This window comes from Natrix helvetica (assembly GCF_964273705.1).
Source record: "Natrix helvetica genome assembly, chromosome: Z".
NCBI lineage: Eukaryota > Metazoa > Chordata > Lepidosauria > Squamata > Natricidae > Natrix > Natrix helvetica.
In genome coordinates this window covers 56,490,809-56,506,593 of record NC_138554.1, presented here as the reverse complement: position 1 = coordinate 56,506,593, position 15,785 = coordinate 56,490,809, and the positions used below count along the sequence as shown (strand labels likewise).

At 40.4% G+C, this 15,785-nt stretch overlaps 1 protein-coding gene across 2 annotated transcripts in view; it reads left to right on the top strand.

The window, feature by feature from the left end:
* The window catches only part of MAP3K3 (mitogen-activated protein kinase kinase kinase 3), a 64,309-nt gene that overhangs the window by 27,164 nt on the left and 21,360 nt on the right, over positions 1-15,785 (top strand). For both annotated transcript variants that reach the window (XM_081970076.1, XM_081970077.1), the window contains exons 6-13: positions 647-760; positions 2,823-2,943; positions 3,979-4,112; positions 6,227-6,300; positions 6,414-6,481; positions 10,065-10,157; positions 12,005-12,196; positions 15,481-15,629. In XM_081970076.1, the coding sequence (XP_081826202.1) occupies positions 647-760; positions 2,823-2,943; positions 3,979-4,112; positions 6,227-6,300; positions 6,414-6,481; positions 10,065-10,157; positions 12,005-12,196; positions 15,481-15,629 (945 nt within the window). The remainder of the gene's footprint in view (positions 1-646; positions 761-2,822; positions 2,944-3,978; positions 4,113-6,226; positions 6,301-6,413; positions 6,482-10,064; positions 10,158-12,004; positions 12,197-15,480; positions 15,630-15,785) is intronic.

Sequence of the window (15,785 nt, the reverse complement as noted above, 5' to 3'; positions counted from 1 at the left end):
ACATTAATTATCCTTTCAGGAAATAGGAAATTTTGGAACCAATTAGTTTGCAGTTTTCTGTCTGTACTGAATGTCCTCATCATCTTTTTAAATTTTGTAAAATTTAATAAAATTATTACGAAACAGATTCCCTTCTAGCATGTATAGTTGAGATAATACAGAAAGTGTCAAGTTGAAGAAGTCTGCTTCACTTATTGGGGGAGGGGGGGACGGAGGTATAATTGGATAGTACATGGAAACCTGCTTGAAAATTTGAAATTACTGAACTGATTTTTAATATTAAAATTAATTTCATCTCCCTTCCACACTGTTCTTACAATAAATTCAAAGGAATATACAGTTTTCTGGATATCAGTTAGGGAAATGCATGTAGAAATAATTATGTTAAAAAGGTGATAATTGAATTCTTTCCTTCATGCAAAATAAATGCAGTTTGAAATATATCTGAAGGAACAGTTTTGCTATTTTATAGCTTATATATGTGTCCTTACATAAACTCTGGTTATTGCAAATCCATATAGCATAAAGCAGTTTAAGAGAGTTGCCTTGGTTTCCCCTTGTTCAACAAGTGGTCCCTTGTTGCTATTCAGAATTTAAAATGGAATGAACCTTTGCGAACTCTTTTGTCTCTATTTATTCTTTGCAGTTATCTATTCCTTTGAAAAGTCAAGATGATCTTGATAAGGCAATAGATCTGTTAGACCGAAGTTCAAATGTGAAAAGCCTTAGAATATTACTGCTGTCTCAGGATAAAAATCATGTGAGTAAAAGCAACGCAATCTATTTCAGTTTCACATTTGTCGTGATCATCACAATAAATTATTGGTCATTAACTCGTATTAGTTACTGACTCACTAAAAGATTCTTTACTACACTGCTTAAAGCAGAAACAGAATATCAATAATTTATTAGTCTTCCATCCTATTTCTGGTCATCACTGATTGTTCACCTTGAAGTTGTTTGTAAGGAAATTACAGGTTGTAATAAATCCCCAAATATTGGCATGGTATGAATTCCTGGCTAGAAAGCAAGGAAAGTATTTTTTACGTCAAATATTGCATTGATTGATTGATTTTTAGTTTTATTTCCATGTTTTCGGGTTGTGTTCTGGTTTCAGGTTTCAGGTTTATTTGGATTTATATGCCGCCCTTCTCCAAAGGACTCAGGGCGACGTACAACATTAAAAACATACATCACAAAAGTTAAAAAAAGATTAAACCCAATTCCAAAAAGACCAAACCGGTTTAAAAAAAAAAAAAAGAAACAGTACATTTAAAATAAATTAACATTAACATTAACAGGCCAGGCCGGCTTGCTGGAAAAGCCAACTTTTTAAGGCGCGTCGGAAGGACCGGAGGTCAGGGATTATGCGGAGCTCCGGGGGCAGCTCATTCCAGAGGGAAGGCGCTCCCACAGAGAAGGCTCTCCCCCTGGGGGTCACCAGCCGACACTGCTTGGCTGACGGCACCCTGAGGAGGCCAACTCTGTGGGATCGTACTGGACGGTGGGAGGCTACTGGTGGCAGTAGGTGGTCTCGCAGGTACCCTGGGCCTAAGCCATGGAGCGCTTTAAAGGTCATAATTAATACCTTGAATCGCACCCGGAAAACAACCGGCAACCAGTGCAGGCCGCCTAAAAGGGGTGTGACATGGGAGCACCTAGGTACCCCCATGACAACCCGCGCGGCCGCATTCTGGACCAGCTGAAGCCTCCGGGTGCTCTTCAAGGGCAGCCCCATGTAGAGAGCATTGCAGTAGTCCAGGCGAGAAAGGACGAGGGTATGAGTGACTGTGCACAGAGCATCCCGATCCAGGAAGGGGCGCAACTGGCATACCAGGCGAACCTGGTAAAAGGCCCCCCTGGTCACGGTCGTCAGGTGTTCTTCTAAACTAAGCCGCGTATCCAGGAGGACTCCCAGATTGCGAGCCTTCTCTGAGGGGGCTAAAATTTCTCCCCCTATCATCAAAGATGGAACAAGATGTACAAATCGGGATGCCGGGAACCACAGCCACTCAGTCTTGGAGGGATTGAGCTTGCGTTCTGATCTTTAGTTCATACTGATACATATAAAGCCTTATTAAGTTTTGAATCTCTTAATAATTTAACTATTAACTAATTTAACTATTAAATCTATATTGTAGAATCTATTAGTTTGATTTCATTCACTTTTTTTGTTTGCTGATAACATTAATTTTAGGATTTATGAGAATTATAATCTCCAAAATCTCGAGAATAGCAGATTAATTCCTCCTGTCATAATAGAATTAGCTTGGCAATATAAATGCTAAAATAAAATTTAACATTTAACATTTGATTACATATTTTTCACTGTTTCAAAAAGTAATTTTTGCTTGCTATTGAAAAAAGCAATTTTTACTTATAAGGGCTACAAGTAATTTACCAATTGCTTCTACTAGTGCCTTCCAAATTCAGATAATATTTAGACTAAAGTACTGAGAATTCAGTTTCAGAATACCTCAGTTTGAATTTATTTATACTTAATAAAATAAAAAATATAAACTTGCAGATATATCATTGGGTTTTTGCTAAGAATATATCCCTCATTAATTTTAATATTATAGCGAGGAATCCTTAGTAAATGCAGTTAGTTCTGCACTCAGAATGTGCATGGCCTTTTGTAAATACCTTGTGCATTGTCTTGTCAGGTCTTTAACAAGTTGTTGTAGGCTGTAATTAAGATCCAGACTTTCATACCACTCCAGCTATTTTTTTCATTCTTGTCATTGTTTTAAAACTAAAACATTCTAATCTTCAAATGCTAAATTGTTTAAATCTTAGTGGTCTCACTTTGTTTTTAACAGATCAGTCTCTCATCCCATTCAGGGATGCCAAAGCAAGTAAGAATCAAAACTTCCCAATCTATGGGAGATGTAAACACTGCTTACCAGCCACTTGAACCCCGAAGCAGACACCTGTCCATAAGTGAGTGTATTAATCTGTCTCTGTATTATGACCATAAATAATATTGAACTCTGCAAACATTTTATTTGTGGCTTGTTATCTTCATGTCCTGTTATTAGCTACCCAACTGTATCCAGCTCCTGGACAATTATGTGCATATAATCCTTTTCTTAATTTTTTCCCCTCCCTTATGCTATAAATTCTGTGTTCCTTTTTTTCATTCTATGCACTCTTTCCTTCTTCACATCTCTACTATTAATAGTTATGTGAAATAAAAATTATGGCCTTGCAGCTATTTCCATCCATATCCATTCTGAATCACATCCATAAAAACTGAAAAAATAGGACAACTCCTTTCCTTGCCGTCTGTTTCCTTTCCAGTTGCTGCTCTATTCATAACTTCCTGTCTTCCAGTGCTAGCTTTGTAAATTTTATTTAATTTCATATGATATCATATCTCTCATCCATAGCATATGTACAAAAGTACAAAGCAATTAAATCATTAATTATAATGCCCTTTGAAAAGCATTCAGTTACATGTCAGCATTTGTACAGATCCTGTGGAGTTACCAGGAATGTAGTCTTGCCCTGTTATTTGGGAAATATTGAACCTGAGGAAATGGACAGGACTCTTATGTCTATGAACTTGGCATTGCTTTTAAGCTTTATTCGCCTCCTTGCTGATTTAAGACTGCCTTGGAAGTGAGATGTGTATAGGTTGTTGATGATGAATTCATTCTTGAAGAAGGGAATTGTTCCTCTGCTTCTTAAAGATTGCATATTCCCCCTTTTTCCATTTACAAAGTCACATCACTCTGCATTGTCAGAATGCTTGTTTAAATTATCATCTGGTGTATCACGCATACAGAATCTTTTAAATATCTCTCTTATTGTAAGATCCTTTGTTCAAACGGTATTCCCAATGTTGGTCCACTGACCTTCTACCCACTAAAAGTGGTGCTTGTATTTGGTTTGAAATGCATCAAAATGTATCACTTCCTTTTCAGATGTCCTTTATCTTGGGCAGCCGTTTAATAAGCATCATTAAATCTTCAGGCACTCAGAATACAGGTCGAAGTTCACCCCCACCAGGATATGTCCCAGAGAGACAGCAGCGAATTGCTCGCCAGGGGTCCTATACCAGCATAAACAGTGAAGGAGAATTTATACCAGAAACTAATGAACAAAACGTAAGTTCAAAATTCAAAGAATTTATCAATGTAAAAATATGTATACAATATACACTTACCAATATAAAAAGTGAGATTAAAAATATGTTTAAAAAATAAAGCCTGCAATGTCCATTGATTTCCTCAACTGAACTTCTTATATGCTACATAACAAATTGTCTTACATTCAAATAGATCAAAGCAAACCAGTAATCTTTTCCCCTCCATACTATATTACTACTCATGCCAGTTGGCAATAGCTCTCTCAATGTCAATTGAGTTTCTCTTATTTTGCATCAAGGATGTACCTTTTTCTTTATGCCAGTGGCTACATTTGACATTTGGTAATGTGTTGGGAGTCATTTACTTCCAGAAAGTGGATTGAATTTGGATTAAAATTAGATTGAATTTGGTTACTTAAATGAAATTAAGGTGAGTATGTCCTGGATATTTACTATTTCCCCGTTCTGTTACAGTAACAATTATAATTCAGCATCAACTTTGGAAAGTGTTTGGAAACTACTGTCAGATATTTAGGAATCCACATAAGGCTTTGTGCTTCAGAGCAAATACTATTTTATGTGGTGATATCAAATCTCAAACATGGGACCTTCTGCATGTTACATACTTGTCTTACTAGAGAGCTACATGCCCTGCCCAACATGTTTAATGTTTTCATGTATATGTAAACCTGCATTTTATATAGTATTAACTTTTTTTAACATTATGATTTAATCTTAGCTCCAGGAATTGATTCTTTGTTTTCTCATAGAAATGTTGTCATGGGAACCATTTATATATTGCAAGTGGGAGGTATTGGTTATATAAAGCCAGGAAATTCATATATCATTAGGGGGGTCCTCCCAAGCTCCAGTTTCTTCCATTTTCCCCTTAAGCCAAGTCTTATCAATTAGAGGTAAGAGTCAACACAGTTTTTACAATTACCTGTAGTGGGGAATTTTCACTCCATATTTGATAGCAAAATTGAAGACTCCCTTCATCCCTCTGGATGACATGCCAAAAATTGCTGGGTTCCCTTATTAAGATTCAGTTATCTGCTTTTTTGCTTCTCCCTGTGATCCTGGTCAGTATGGTTGGAAGGGATAGACTGCATTGATATCAGGAAGAAGAAAATCTCTAGGTTTCTGAGGTGCACTGTCATTTAGAATCTGCTGGTATTACATAGCGTTGTTAGGGGAGAATTTCTCTCCCATTGCTAGGAGATATATTACTTCAAGGTTGTTGAGAGACAGTGTAAACCACAAGTCTCCTTTCTTCTTCCCATCAGTTCAGTACTTCTGCTCAAGATGTTAGAAGGGAACAAGAAATCTTGTCCTCCTCCTCTTCCTGTCTCTTAACACCATTGAATGGGAAAAAATGTGTATATGTAGAAGAAATGGATGGGAATGCATAAGTGTGCCCCCCTCCCCTCAGGAACCAGTGAAAAAATGTTTTGACTTGGGTATCAAACTGATTGCTACTCACAGGCTATAGCAGTAATGGCTAACCTTTTTGTCCTTTTTGTGCCGAAATCACGCATGCGCAATAGCGCACGTGCACGTGCCCACACCCATAATACAATGTGCCCCCTCTGCACATGCATGTATGATCCTCCCGCACTCCCCCTGGCCCCCACTCATGCGCGTGACCCCCATACTCCCATGCACTTGCACAAAACTCGCCTGTGCCCCATTTTGCAGCCTCCTGAAAGAAAAAGATATCCTCTGCCCCCTGCATGCCCATGCAACCCCTCCCCCATGCATGCACATCTCCCGCATGCACGGCAGAGACCTAAAAATATGCTGACTGGCGGGAGGCACCTGTGCATGTGCAGTGGAGCTGAGCTAGGCGACAGCTTACATGTCCACACAGAGGGCTCCATTTGCCACCTGTGGCACATGTGCCATGGGTTCGCCATCACGGGACTATAGTTTTTCTTATGGTGATATTTCTACTAATATAATAGATGGAAATACTATCAATTGAGCACGTCACTGGTTCTAAAAAAAGTCTCACATAGTTAATCTTTGACAGTTTTAATGAAATTCACTTAAAATCTCTTAACTCAATTTTGCATTTTGTCCTTTCAGCTGTAGGCTAAATTTAACTTAACTTTTTGTAATCTTCTATTCTAGATGTTGGATCCCTTAAGCAGTGCTGAAAATTCCCTATCTGGTAGTTGTCAGTCCTTGAGCCAGTCAGGAGAAAGGTATTGACAGCAAGAACTATTGATAGGAATTCTGTAGTAATTTCAACTTTTCAACTTTAGACACTTTAGAAATCACGTAACATTGTGTTCTTCTATTCCATTTTTCAAAATAGCTTTTCATTCCGAAAATCCTGCATGTCCAGAGCCCAGAGCTTTCCAGATAATAGGCAAAATTTCTCAGGTGAGATGTTATTTATACTGATAGTTGCTGGCAAATAAAAGGAGATAGAGAACTTTCATATTTCAGTTGTATGTTTGTTGCGTTTACTTTTTGCTAAACAAAAATGTTTACATGTGCAGTAAGTATGTTTCCATCAGATGTTAACAACCACTGACTTTGCTTATCAGAGTAGCAGAGATAGTTGAAAAACTAAATTGTGCCTTTATTTATGATTCATTTTTTACCATAACAGTTTGAATATAGTGATTAAGAATCATTTTGGTCAAGTGGTTAAGGCACTAGACTAGAAAGTGGAAAACCTTTTAAGTTTTTTTAAAGTTTTATTTGGTCTATTAAGAATAGACGAAATAAAAGAGGAGATGGAGTTGCACTATATATAAGAAATAATTACCTCTCTACAGAAATAGAGCACAATGATGAGAACTATCTTGAATGCATTTGGGTCAATATTAAAGTTTGGGGGAGAAATGACATTGCCATAGATCTATACTGCAGGCCACCCAACCAAGCAGAGGAAGTAGATGAACTTTTTGCTAGTCAGCTAACTAAGGTATGTAGGAAGCACACCACAATACTAGTGGGGGATTTTAACTACCCTGACATCAACTGGGAAACAAACTCTGCACCAAGTGGTAGATCCAACAGGTTCCTAACAAACCTAGCAGACAACTTTGTTTCCCAAAAAGTAGAGAAGGGAACAAGGGGATCAGCCATATTGGACTTAATTCTCACTAACAGAGAGGAAATGATAGGTGTTGAAGCCACAGGAACCCTGGGGGCAAGTGACCAAGCAATATTGGAATTCAACATTATGCAAGCACAAGTAGTAGAACAACGTGAAACTAGAGTCTTGGATTTTAAGAGAGCTAATTTCAATAAACTTAGAGAGAGCTTGGGGAAAAATCCATGGATGAGAATCCTCAAGGGGAAAACAACTCAAGAAACTTGGGAAATTTTGAAAAATGAGATTACAAAATCTCAGTCTAGCACAATACCAATGAAGAAGAAAAATAACAGCTCCCAAAATAAACCAGCATGGCTGCATAAAGAACTCTCTGACAAATTGAAAGACAAAAAAGGTAAGTACAAAAAGTGGAAAGCGGGGGAGGGGGGGATATAACCAAGGCAGAGTATCAGCAAATAGCCCAAGCATGTAAAGATGAAGTGAGGAAAGCTAAGGCTCACAATGAAGAAAGGCTTGCCACAAAAGTAAAAAATAACAAAGAAAAAGCTTCTTCCAACATGTTAAAAACAAGAAAAGAGTTAAGGAAACAATTGGTCCATTGCTGGGAGAAAGTGGCAAGAAGGTGACAAGCAACAGGGAGAAAGAGGAACTATTTAACTCATGTTTTGCATCTGTCTTTACACAAAGGGATAAAACAGTCCAACCTATCAAAAACAGCACCACAAAAATCAGATTAAGAACACAAGTTGAAATAGGTAAGAAAATGATAAGTGAGCACCTGTCTACCCTAGATGAGTTCAAATCACCAGGACCGGATGGATTACACCCCAGGGTTCTGAAGGAACTGGCAGATGAGATCTCAGAACCACTGAACTATATCTTTCAGAGATCCTGGAGCACCGGGGAACTGCCAGAGGACTGGAAAAGAGCTGATGTGGTTCCCATCGTCAAAAAAGGGAAAAAGATAGATCCAGGAAACTACAGACCTATCAGCCTGACCTCAATACCAGGAAAGATTCTGGAAAAGATAATCAAGCAACGAATTAGCGGACACCTAGAAGCAAACAAAGTAATAGCCAAAAGCCAACATGGGTTTGTCAAAAACAGATCATGCCAGACTAATCTTACTGCATTCTTTGACAAAGTGACAAAATTAGTTGACCAGAGGAATGCCGTCAATATAGTTTACTTGGACTTCAGTAAGGCTTTTGATAAGGTAGACCATAACCTACTACTAGATAAAGTAGAAGAATGTGGGTTGGACAGCATCACCACCAGATGGATTGGTAACTGGCTGACCAACCGCACTCAACGTGTAGTCCTCAATGGAACTGCATCTACATGGAGGGAGGTATGCAGTGGAGTACCCCAAGGCTCTGTTTTGGGCCCAGTACTCTTCAACATCTTCATCAATGATTTGTTTGAGGGAATAAATGGGGAACTCATCAAATTTGCAGACGACACAAAGCTGGCAGGAATAGCCAACACTCCAGAAGATAGGCTAAAAATACAGAAGGATATTGACAAACTTGAACATTGGACACTATCTAATAAAATGAAATTCAATGGTGAAAAGAGTAAGGTTCTACATTTAGGCAACAAAAATGGAATGCACAGGTACAGTATAGGTGATACCTTGCTCAGTAGTAGTAACTGTGAGAGGGATCTTGGAGTCCTAGTGGACAACCATTTAAATATGAGCCAGCAGTGTGCGGCAGCTGCCAAAAAAGCCAACACAGTTCTAGGCTGCATCAACAGAGGGATAGAATCAAGATCACGTGAAATGTTAATACCACTTTATAATGCCTTGGTAAGGCCACACTTGGAATACTGCATTCAGTTTTGGTCACCATGATGTAAAAAAGATGTGGAGACTCTAGAAAGAGTGCAGAGAAGAGCAACAAAGATGATTAGGGGACTGGAGACTAAAACATATGAAGAACGGTTGCAGGAACTGGGTATGTCTAGTTTAATACAAAAAAGGACTAGGGGAGACATGATAGCATTGTTCCAATATCTCAGGGGTTGCCACAAAGAAGAGGGAGTCAAACTATTCTCCAAGGCACCTGAGGGTAGAACAAGAAGCAATGGGTGGAAACTAATCAAGGAGAGAAGCAACTTAGAGCTGAGGAGAAATTTCCTGACAGTTAGAACAATGAATCAGTGGAACAGCTTGCCTCCAGAAGTTGTGAATGCCCCAACACTGGAAGTCTTTAAGAAGATGTTGGATAGCCACTTGTCTGGAAAGGGTTTCCTGCCTAGGCAGGGGGTTGGACTAGAAGACCTCCAACTCTGCTATTGTATTTTGTATTTTTTTTAAAGGGAGATCTTTAAGAAGGGACTGTCCATCCCGTCTCCCCATTCCCCCACCCCCCAGCTGGACTGTGGAAGATAACTACAATGCTGATCCGGCCCTCAAAGAAATCCAGTTTGACACCCCTGATATATGGTCTCCTGCTTGAGCATGGGGCTAGACTAGAAGACCTCCAAGGCCCCTTCCAACTCTGTCATTTTGTTTATTCTGACCTTAAGTTCAAGTCCCGCCTTAGCTCAAGCCAGGTTGGTCACTATGGACATTGGGCCAATCACTCTCTGAGCAGGGTTGTTGTGGGGAAAATAAGAAGAGGAAAGTGTGTTGGATATGTTCATTGCTTAGGTAGATATTTGGGTGGGTGGGTGGATGGATGGATGGACAGACGTGTGAAGCCTGAACTCCCCAATGTCAAGCCTCCCACTTCACTTCCCATGGACCACCTTTGCAGGTGTTCCTCCCATGGTGAAGTTAATAATTTCTATTTTTTGTCTCTTCATACCACCTATGGCAAAATATATTTTTCTAAAAGGGTCTTTGTGTGGATGCATGTTTGATAGTATAACATTTTTGCTTCTTTATTGTAGATCGTGAGAATCAAATATTTGATAAAGCTGAGAAAGGTGGGACTTACCCTCGGCGTTACCATGTCTCTATGCAGTACAAAGATTACAACGATGGTGGGTGTGCAATCCCTTTTTAAACTTAATAATAGGATTATTACTTCGCAACACTAAAAAACCTTTCTGTTTCACCAGTTGCCAACCCCTTTTCTCCCCTCATCCTTTTTTAAATAGCTTGAAAATAGGAGGAGGAGGAGGCGGCATGGAAAAATGTACCAATAAAGCAGCTTTGTCTTCTTGTTTTACTGCAGTAAATTTACTTAAAAAGAGAGAGTATGACAGAGAGCGAGAGACAGTTCAAAAAGGAGGACTATATTAATTCAAATGTGGAGCTCCTGACTGTTCCAGAGTTATAAGAGGATGAAAGCAATACCTTAAAAGAAACCTTTTTTTGCTATCTCTAAAACAGTATTTATATTTATAATTTATTGGACAAGTAAAAACACATTCATAGATGATTCTGTGAGTAAACCCATTTTTAACAGCAAAAGACTTGGTTTTACTCTCCTTCTCAACTGCACCTGCCAATATGTATGGGACATTGTTAACATTAGCACAGCGATGGCGAACCTTTTTTGGCTCGCGTGCCATAAGTGGAGAGAGCGCAGGGGGGTCATGTGGGGGTGTGCCGCACCCATAATGCAATGCGCGACCCCATGTGCATGCGTGCACTGCAGGCGCTCCCCCTCCCATTTTTACATGCTTTTTTCGCCCTCTCCAGGCTCCAGAGGCTTTATAGGAGCCTGGGGAGGGTGAAAACAGCCTCTCCGCCCCCCCAAATGCCCTCCGGAGGCTTCAAGGACCGTCCATAGGCCTCCCTGAAGCCTTCGGAACGCTTAAAATAACCCTCCGAGTAAACCGGAAGTGACTTCCGGTTGCTCGGAGGATCCTTTTGAGCGCTCCGAAGGCGTCTGGGAGGCCGCCGGATGGTCCCTGAAGCCTTCGGAGCGCTCAAAACGACCCTCCGAGCAAACCGGAAGTCCATTCCCGAACTTCCGATTTGCCCATAAGGCCAGTTTTTTATCTCCGGAGGCTTCACGGAAGCTCATGAACCCTCCAGAGGGCCTCCGGGGGGGGGGGACAGGGGAAGGCTCTTTTCACCCTCCTCAGGCTCCTATAAAGCCTCTGGAGCCTGGGGAGGGCGAAAAATGGCTTTTAAAAAGGGTGAACTCAGCTGGCCAGCGCACGCACATGCGCTGGCCAGCTGACAAGGCAGCACCTCGCGCGCCCTGACAAATGGCTCAGCGTGCCACCTGTGGCACGCGTGCCATAGTTTCGCCATCACTGCATTAGCACAAGATTACCGTATTTTTCGGAGTATAAGACGCACCAAGATTTTGAAGAGGCAAATTTTTTTAAAAAGAGTTTTTGCACTCTGCAGACCTCCCAAAAATGGCCTATTTTTCACAAAAACGGGCTGGTGTTTTTTTTTTTCAAAAAAAGGCCATGCATAGCCTTTAACAGGCTTATAGAATGCTCCTTGGGGCTGGGGGGGGAGCAAAATTGAGCAAAAGACCGGCCCATTTATCGCTCATTTCTGCCCTCCCTAGCCCCCAGGAGACTATGAAAACCTCCTAATGGCTATGCACGGCCTTTTGGTGAAGGGAGCGGGGTTTTGGGAGGCAAAAAATGCTGTATTCAGTGTATAAAATGCACCCAGGTTTTCAGCCTCTTTTTTGAGGGAAAAAGATGTGCCTTACATTCTGAAAAATACGGTAGTCTGCACACTCTTAAGGTAGAATTGTTCAGTGTCTGTTCATTTTTATTCTTGCACAGCAAATAATTACATTTGATTTCTTGTATTTTTATTGAACTTCCAAATGTTAATGCCACTTCTGTTTTATTGTGTCAAGCTTTTGAATGGAATATTTAGCTGGTTTTCATGATAGTTCTTAACTATTCAGGCCGGAGGACATTTCCCCGCATTCGGCGCCAGCAGGGCAACCTCTTCACACTAGTACCATCAAGCCGTTCCTTAAGCACAAATGGGGAGAATCTTGGTCTGACGGTGCAGTATTTGGACACCTGTGGACATATGTGGAGTGCTGAAAGCGAGAATGCACTCACTGTGCAGGAGAGAAACATCCCAACTAAATGTAAGTTAATGCTTCCAAATACAGGAATATTTATTAACTCTTTCAAAACGGACCATAATAAATATTTGGCATTAGTGAACCATTAGGATTACTGCCGAATGCTATGTTGCTTTTTTAAAAAAAACAGGGAATAAAATTCGTAATAGCAGCTTCTCTACAGGTATAAGGTCTGGAAGAAAGTAGAGAATTCCTCTTTTTCTAAACTTTTACAGTGGAAATTTTGTGTGATACACCTAATTCCTACATACTATCTTATGTCTTAAGTACATGCATCACATCACATATCTATGTTGTATGACTGCAGTATTAGTATGCTTTTCATCTTCTTTACTGGCTCCTCTGCTGTGTTGCTTTTCATGTATACTGAGAGCTTCTATATGGGAGACATATTCTTTGTTGTCTAATTACTCTTGGCCAATAAAGCATCCTATGCTATCTTGTCCTATATCCCAGGCTTCTCCAACCTTCCTGGGTTGGCGGCCTGGCGCAAGGGAGGAAGGAGGGGTAGAGAAGATGGTTTTATGTAAGGGACAGGTGCACGCCCCCACCGCCCAGGTGAGTCAGGTGCTTGTGTGGGCACCCGTTGCTTGCGTGAGGGGGGCTGCATATCAGTCAGCCACTCTTGTGGCCCGGTTGTGAATACATCACCAACCACAGGTTTGGGATTCCTGCTATGTCCTATATCAGTGATGGCGAACCTATGGCACGCTTTATAGGAGCCCAGGGAGGGCAAAAACAGCCTCCCCCGCCCCCCCAGAACCCCTCTGGAAGTGTCAGGGAAGCCTCCGGACAGTCCCTGAAGCCTTCGGAGCACTCAAAACGATCCTCCAAGCAAACAGGAAACGACCCTCCGAGCAAATCGGAAGTGACTTCTGGTTTGCTCGGAGGGTCGTTTTGAGCGCTCCGAAGGCCTCAGGGAAGCCTCCGGACGGTTCCTGAAGCCTTCGGAGTGCTCAAAACAACCCTCCGAGCAAACTTCTGGTTTGCTCGGAGGATCGTTTTGAGCGCTCCGAAGGCCTCAGGGACTGTCTGGAAGCTTCCCTGATGCCTCGGGAGGGCATCCGGGGGTGGTGGGGGAGGCTGTTTTCTCCCTCCCCAGGCTCTTATAAAGCCTCCGGAGCCTGGGGATGGCGAAAAAAGCATGTAAAAATGGGAGAGGGAACGCCTGTAGTGCGTGCATGCGTACTGGGGGTCGCGCATTGCATTATGGGTGCGGCATGTCCGCACACGACCTCCCTTCACTACCCCCACTTATGGCACGCGAGCCAAAAAAGGTTCGCCATCGCTGTCCTATATCCTATCCTTGACTTAAGACCACAATTAGGACCAGAATTTCGGTTGCTAAGCAATTATTATGAGTCATGCCCAATTTTACAACCTTTTTTTTCCACAGTTAAGCAAATTATTGTAACTGCAAAGTGAATCATGCAGTTGTTAAGTGAACCAGGTTACCCCATTGACTTGGCTTATCAGAAGCTGGCCAGTGATAGCATGACCCTGAGATGCTGCAACCATCATAAATACATGCCAGTTGCCAAGTGTCTGAATTTTGATCACATGACCATGGGGATGCTGCAACGGTTGTAAGTGTGGGGACCTGTTGTCACTTGTTTCACTCCTGGTATAAATTAGAACAGATGCTAAATGAATGGTCGTAAATCAAGGACAAGTTGTAATTCTTACTATCCAGAAATTGAAATACGGGACAGGGACTTCATTGAAGGCCTTATAGTAAGCAGGCAATAAAGACCACAAGTGTTTTATTTCCTTTTTTATTTTCTGTTTATTTTTCTTTTCCACTGCATAAATGATTATAATTATATTTCTTGTCCTTCTTTCTCAAGGAAAGAAGGACATGTGAAAACTCCGTGAGAAAACACAGACCATAATCGAGCAGGATTGCTTTCTCCTGTACTTTTTCTCTTTTCTGTTGTTCTTCAATCTTAATTTATTTCAGTTATTTGTTCTAGAAGGTATTTCAGATATGTTTGTCCACTTTACAAACCAATGAAGAAGATTAGAGAATACAGAATCATAAAAAAATGGAGTATGCTTTAGAAATGCAGGAAGAACAACAAGGTGGAACCAGAATATCCAAGGATACAGTTTCCATTCAGGCTGCATTGGGATCAAGCAGAGACCGGGGTTTAAAAAGCAAAACTGGTGCAAAGTGAATGGGGACAAAGAGTTCAGCGCTTTATGGGTTGGATTAACATTTTCAAGATTAGTTTGTGAGCTAGTATAGTTCAACATTAGAAGATTCTCCCATCTTCATATCAGGAGGAATATACAGATTTTTTTCTTTAAAATGTGGCGGTAACCTTTAATCTTATTTAGCAATATTCATACATCAGGCTGTCCCTCCTTTGCTTACACAGGTGAGGCTGCAGGCATATTAAGGTCGTTGAACAATATATTATTGAACAGATGTACAGATGTATTCTGCAAAGCATTTGAGAACTGCAATCCTATACAATCCTGCAATCCTAAACTTGTCAGGGAGTAAATTTCATGAATTAGATTGGGAATTTCTGTTGTAATAAACAATTATTTACAATTTGTAAAATAATTTAACCTATAATCCAGATGTGGTGGATTATAATTCTCATTTTTGCAGTCACTGGCTGGGGACAGTGGAGGTTCCTCTTCAGTGTATCTGTAATTCAATTTTGCAGTTGTTGTTGTTCAATGTACCAGATTTCAGTAAAGTTAAATAAATTGCACAGTTATTTATGTGAGCATTATAAAAATAGCTTTAAAATTGATAAAGAAATGTTACCAGATTTCAGTACTTTGCAAACTTTCAATTATTTCCAAGAGGAAATTCTGGACATTTGCCTGTGTGGATAAGTTTATTTCTGTATTTCTTGCTCATAGTTAAGATCAGATTTTTTTTTCTTTTTTTTAATAAGCAATCCAAGAATGGCAGCTTATCCTACCTTAGAAGATTCTTTAAAGGCTACTGATAGTCATTAACAAGAGTGCCAAGATAGATAATCATTGATGTGATGTAGCTGTTCTTTGGGGATGTTGGGATAGAAAATTTGTGAAATGCTGATGTTCTCCTGGGCAGTAGCAAGAATCAATTAAGTGCAGCATTATTTTAAGTTATGTATTTACATGTCACAGTTTTCAGCTGAGATATTAGACTCTTGTAATTTACATATGGGAAACATTTTTATCTTTCTTATTGCTTTAGCAATTAAATTATCTGATATAAATCAGTATTGTTGATGCCAGTGTTAGGATAGAATTGTAATTGGAAAATGACTTGTATTTGACAGCTCCAAGTGCTCCAGTCAACTGGCGACGAGGGAAGCTCCTAGGACAAGGTGCCTTTGGTCGGGTATACTTGTGCTATGATGTAGATACAGGCAGAGAACTTGCAGCTAAACAGGTCCAGTTTGACCCAGACAGTCCTGAAACAAGCAAGGTATTTCCATGGCTAAACACTGATACTAAAATGCCTCTGTATTTCTCAGTTTCCACTTTCCTGGTCTGTAATGGGAAACTGCAACCCAAGGGTATAATTACTCATGGCCCAATTGAGCCATTTACTTAGCTTTTTTAAAATCGAATTTCTTGTTAG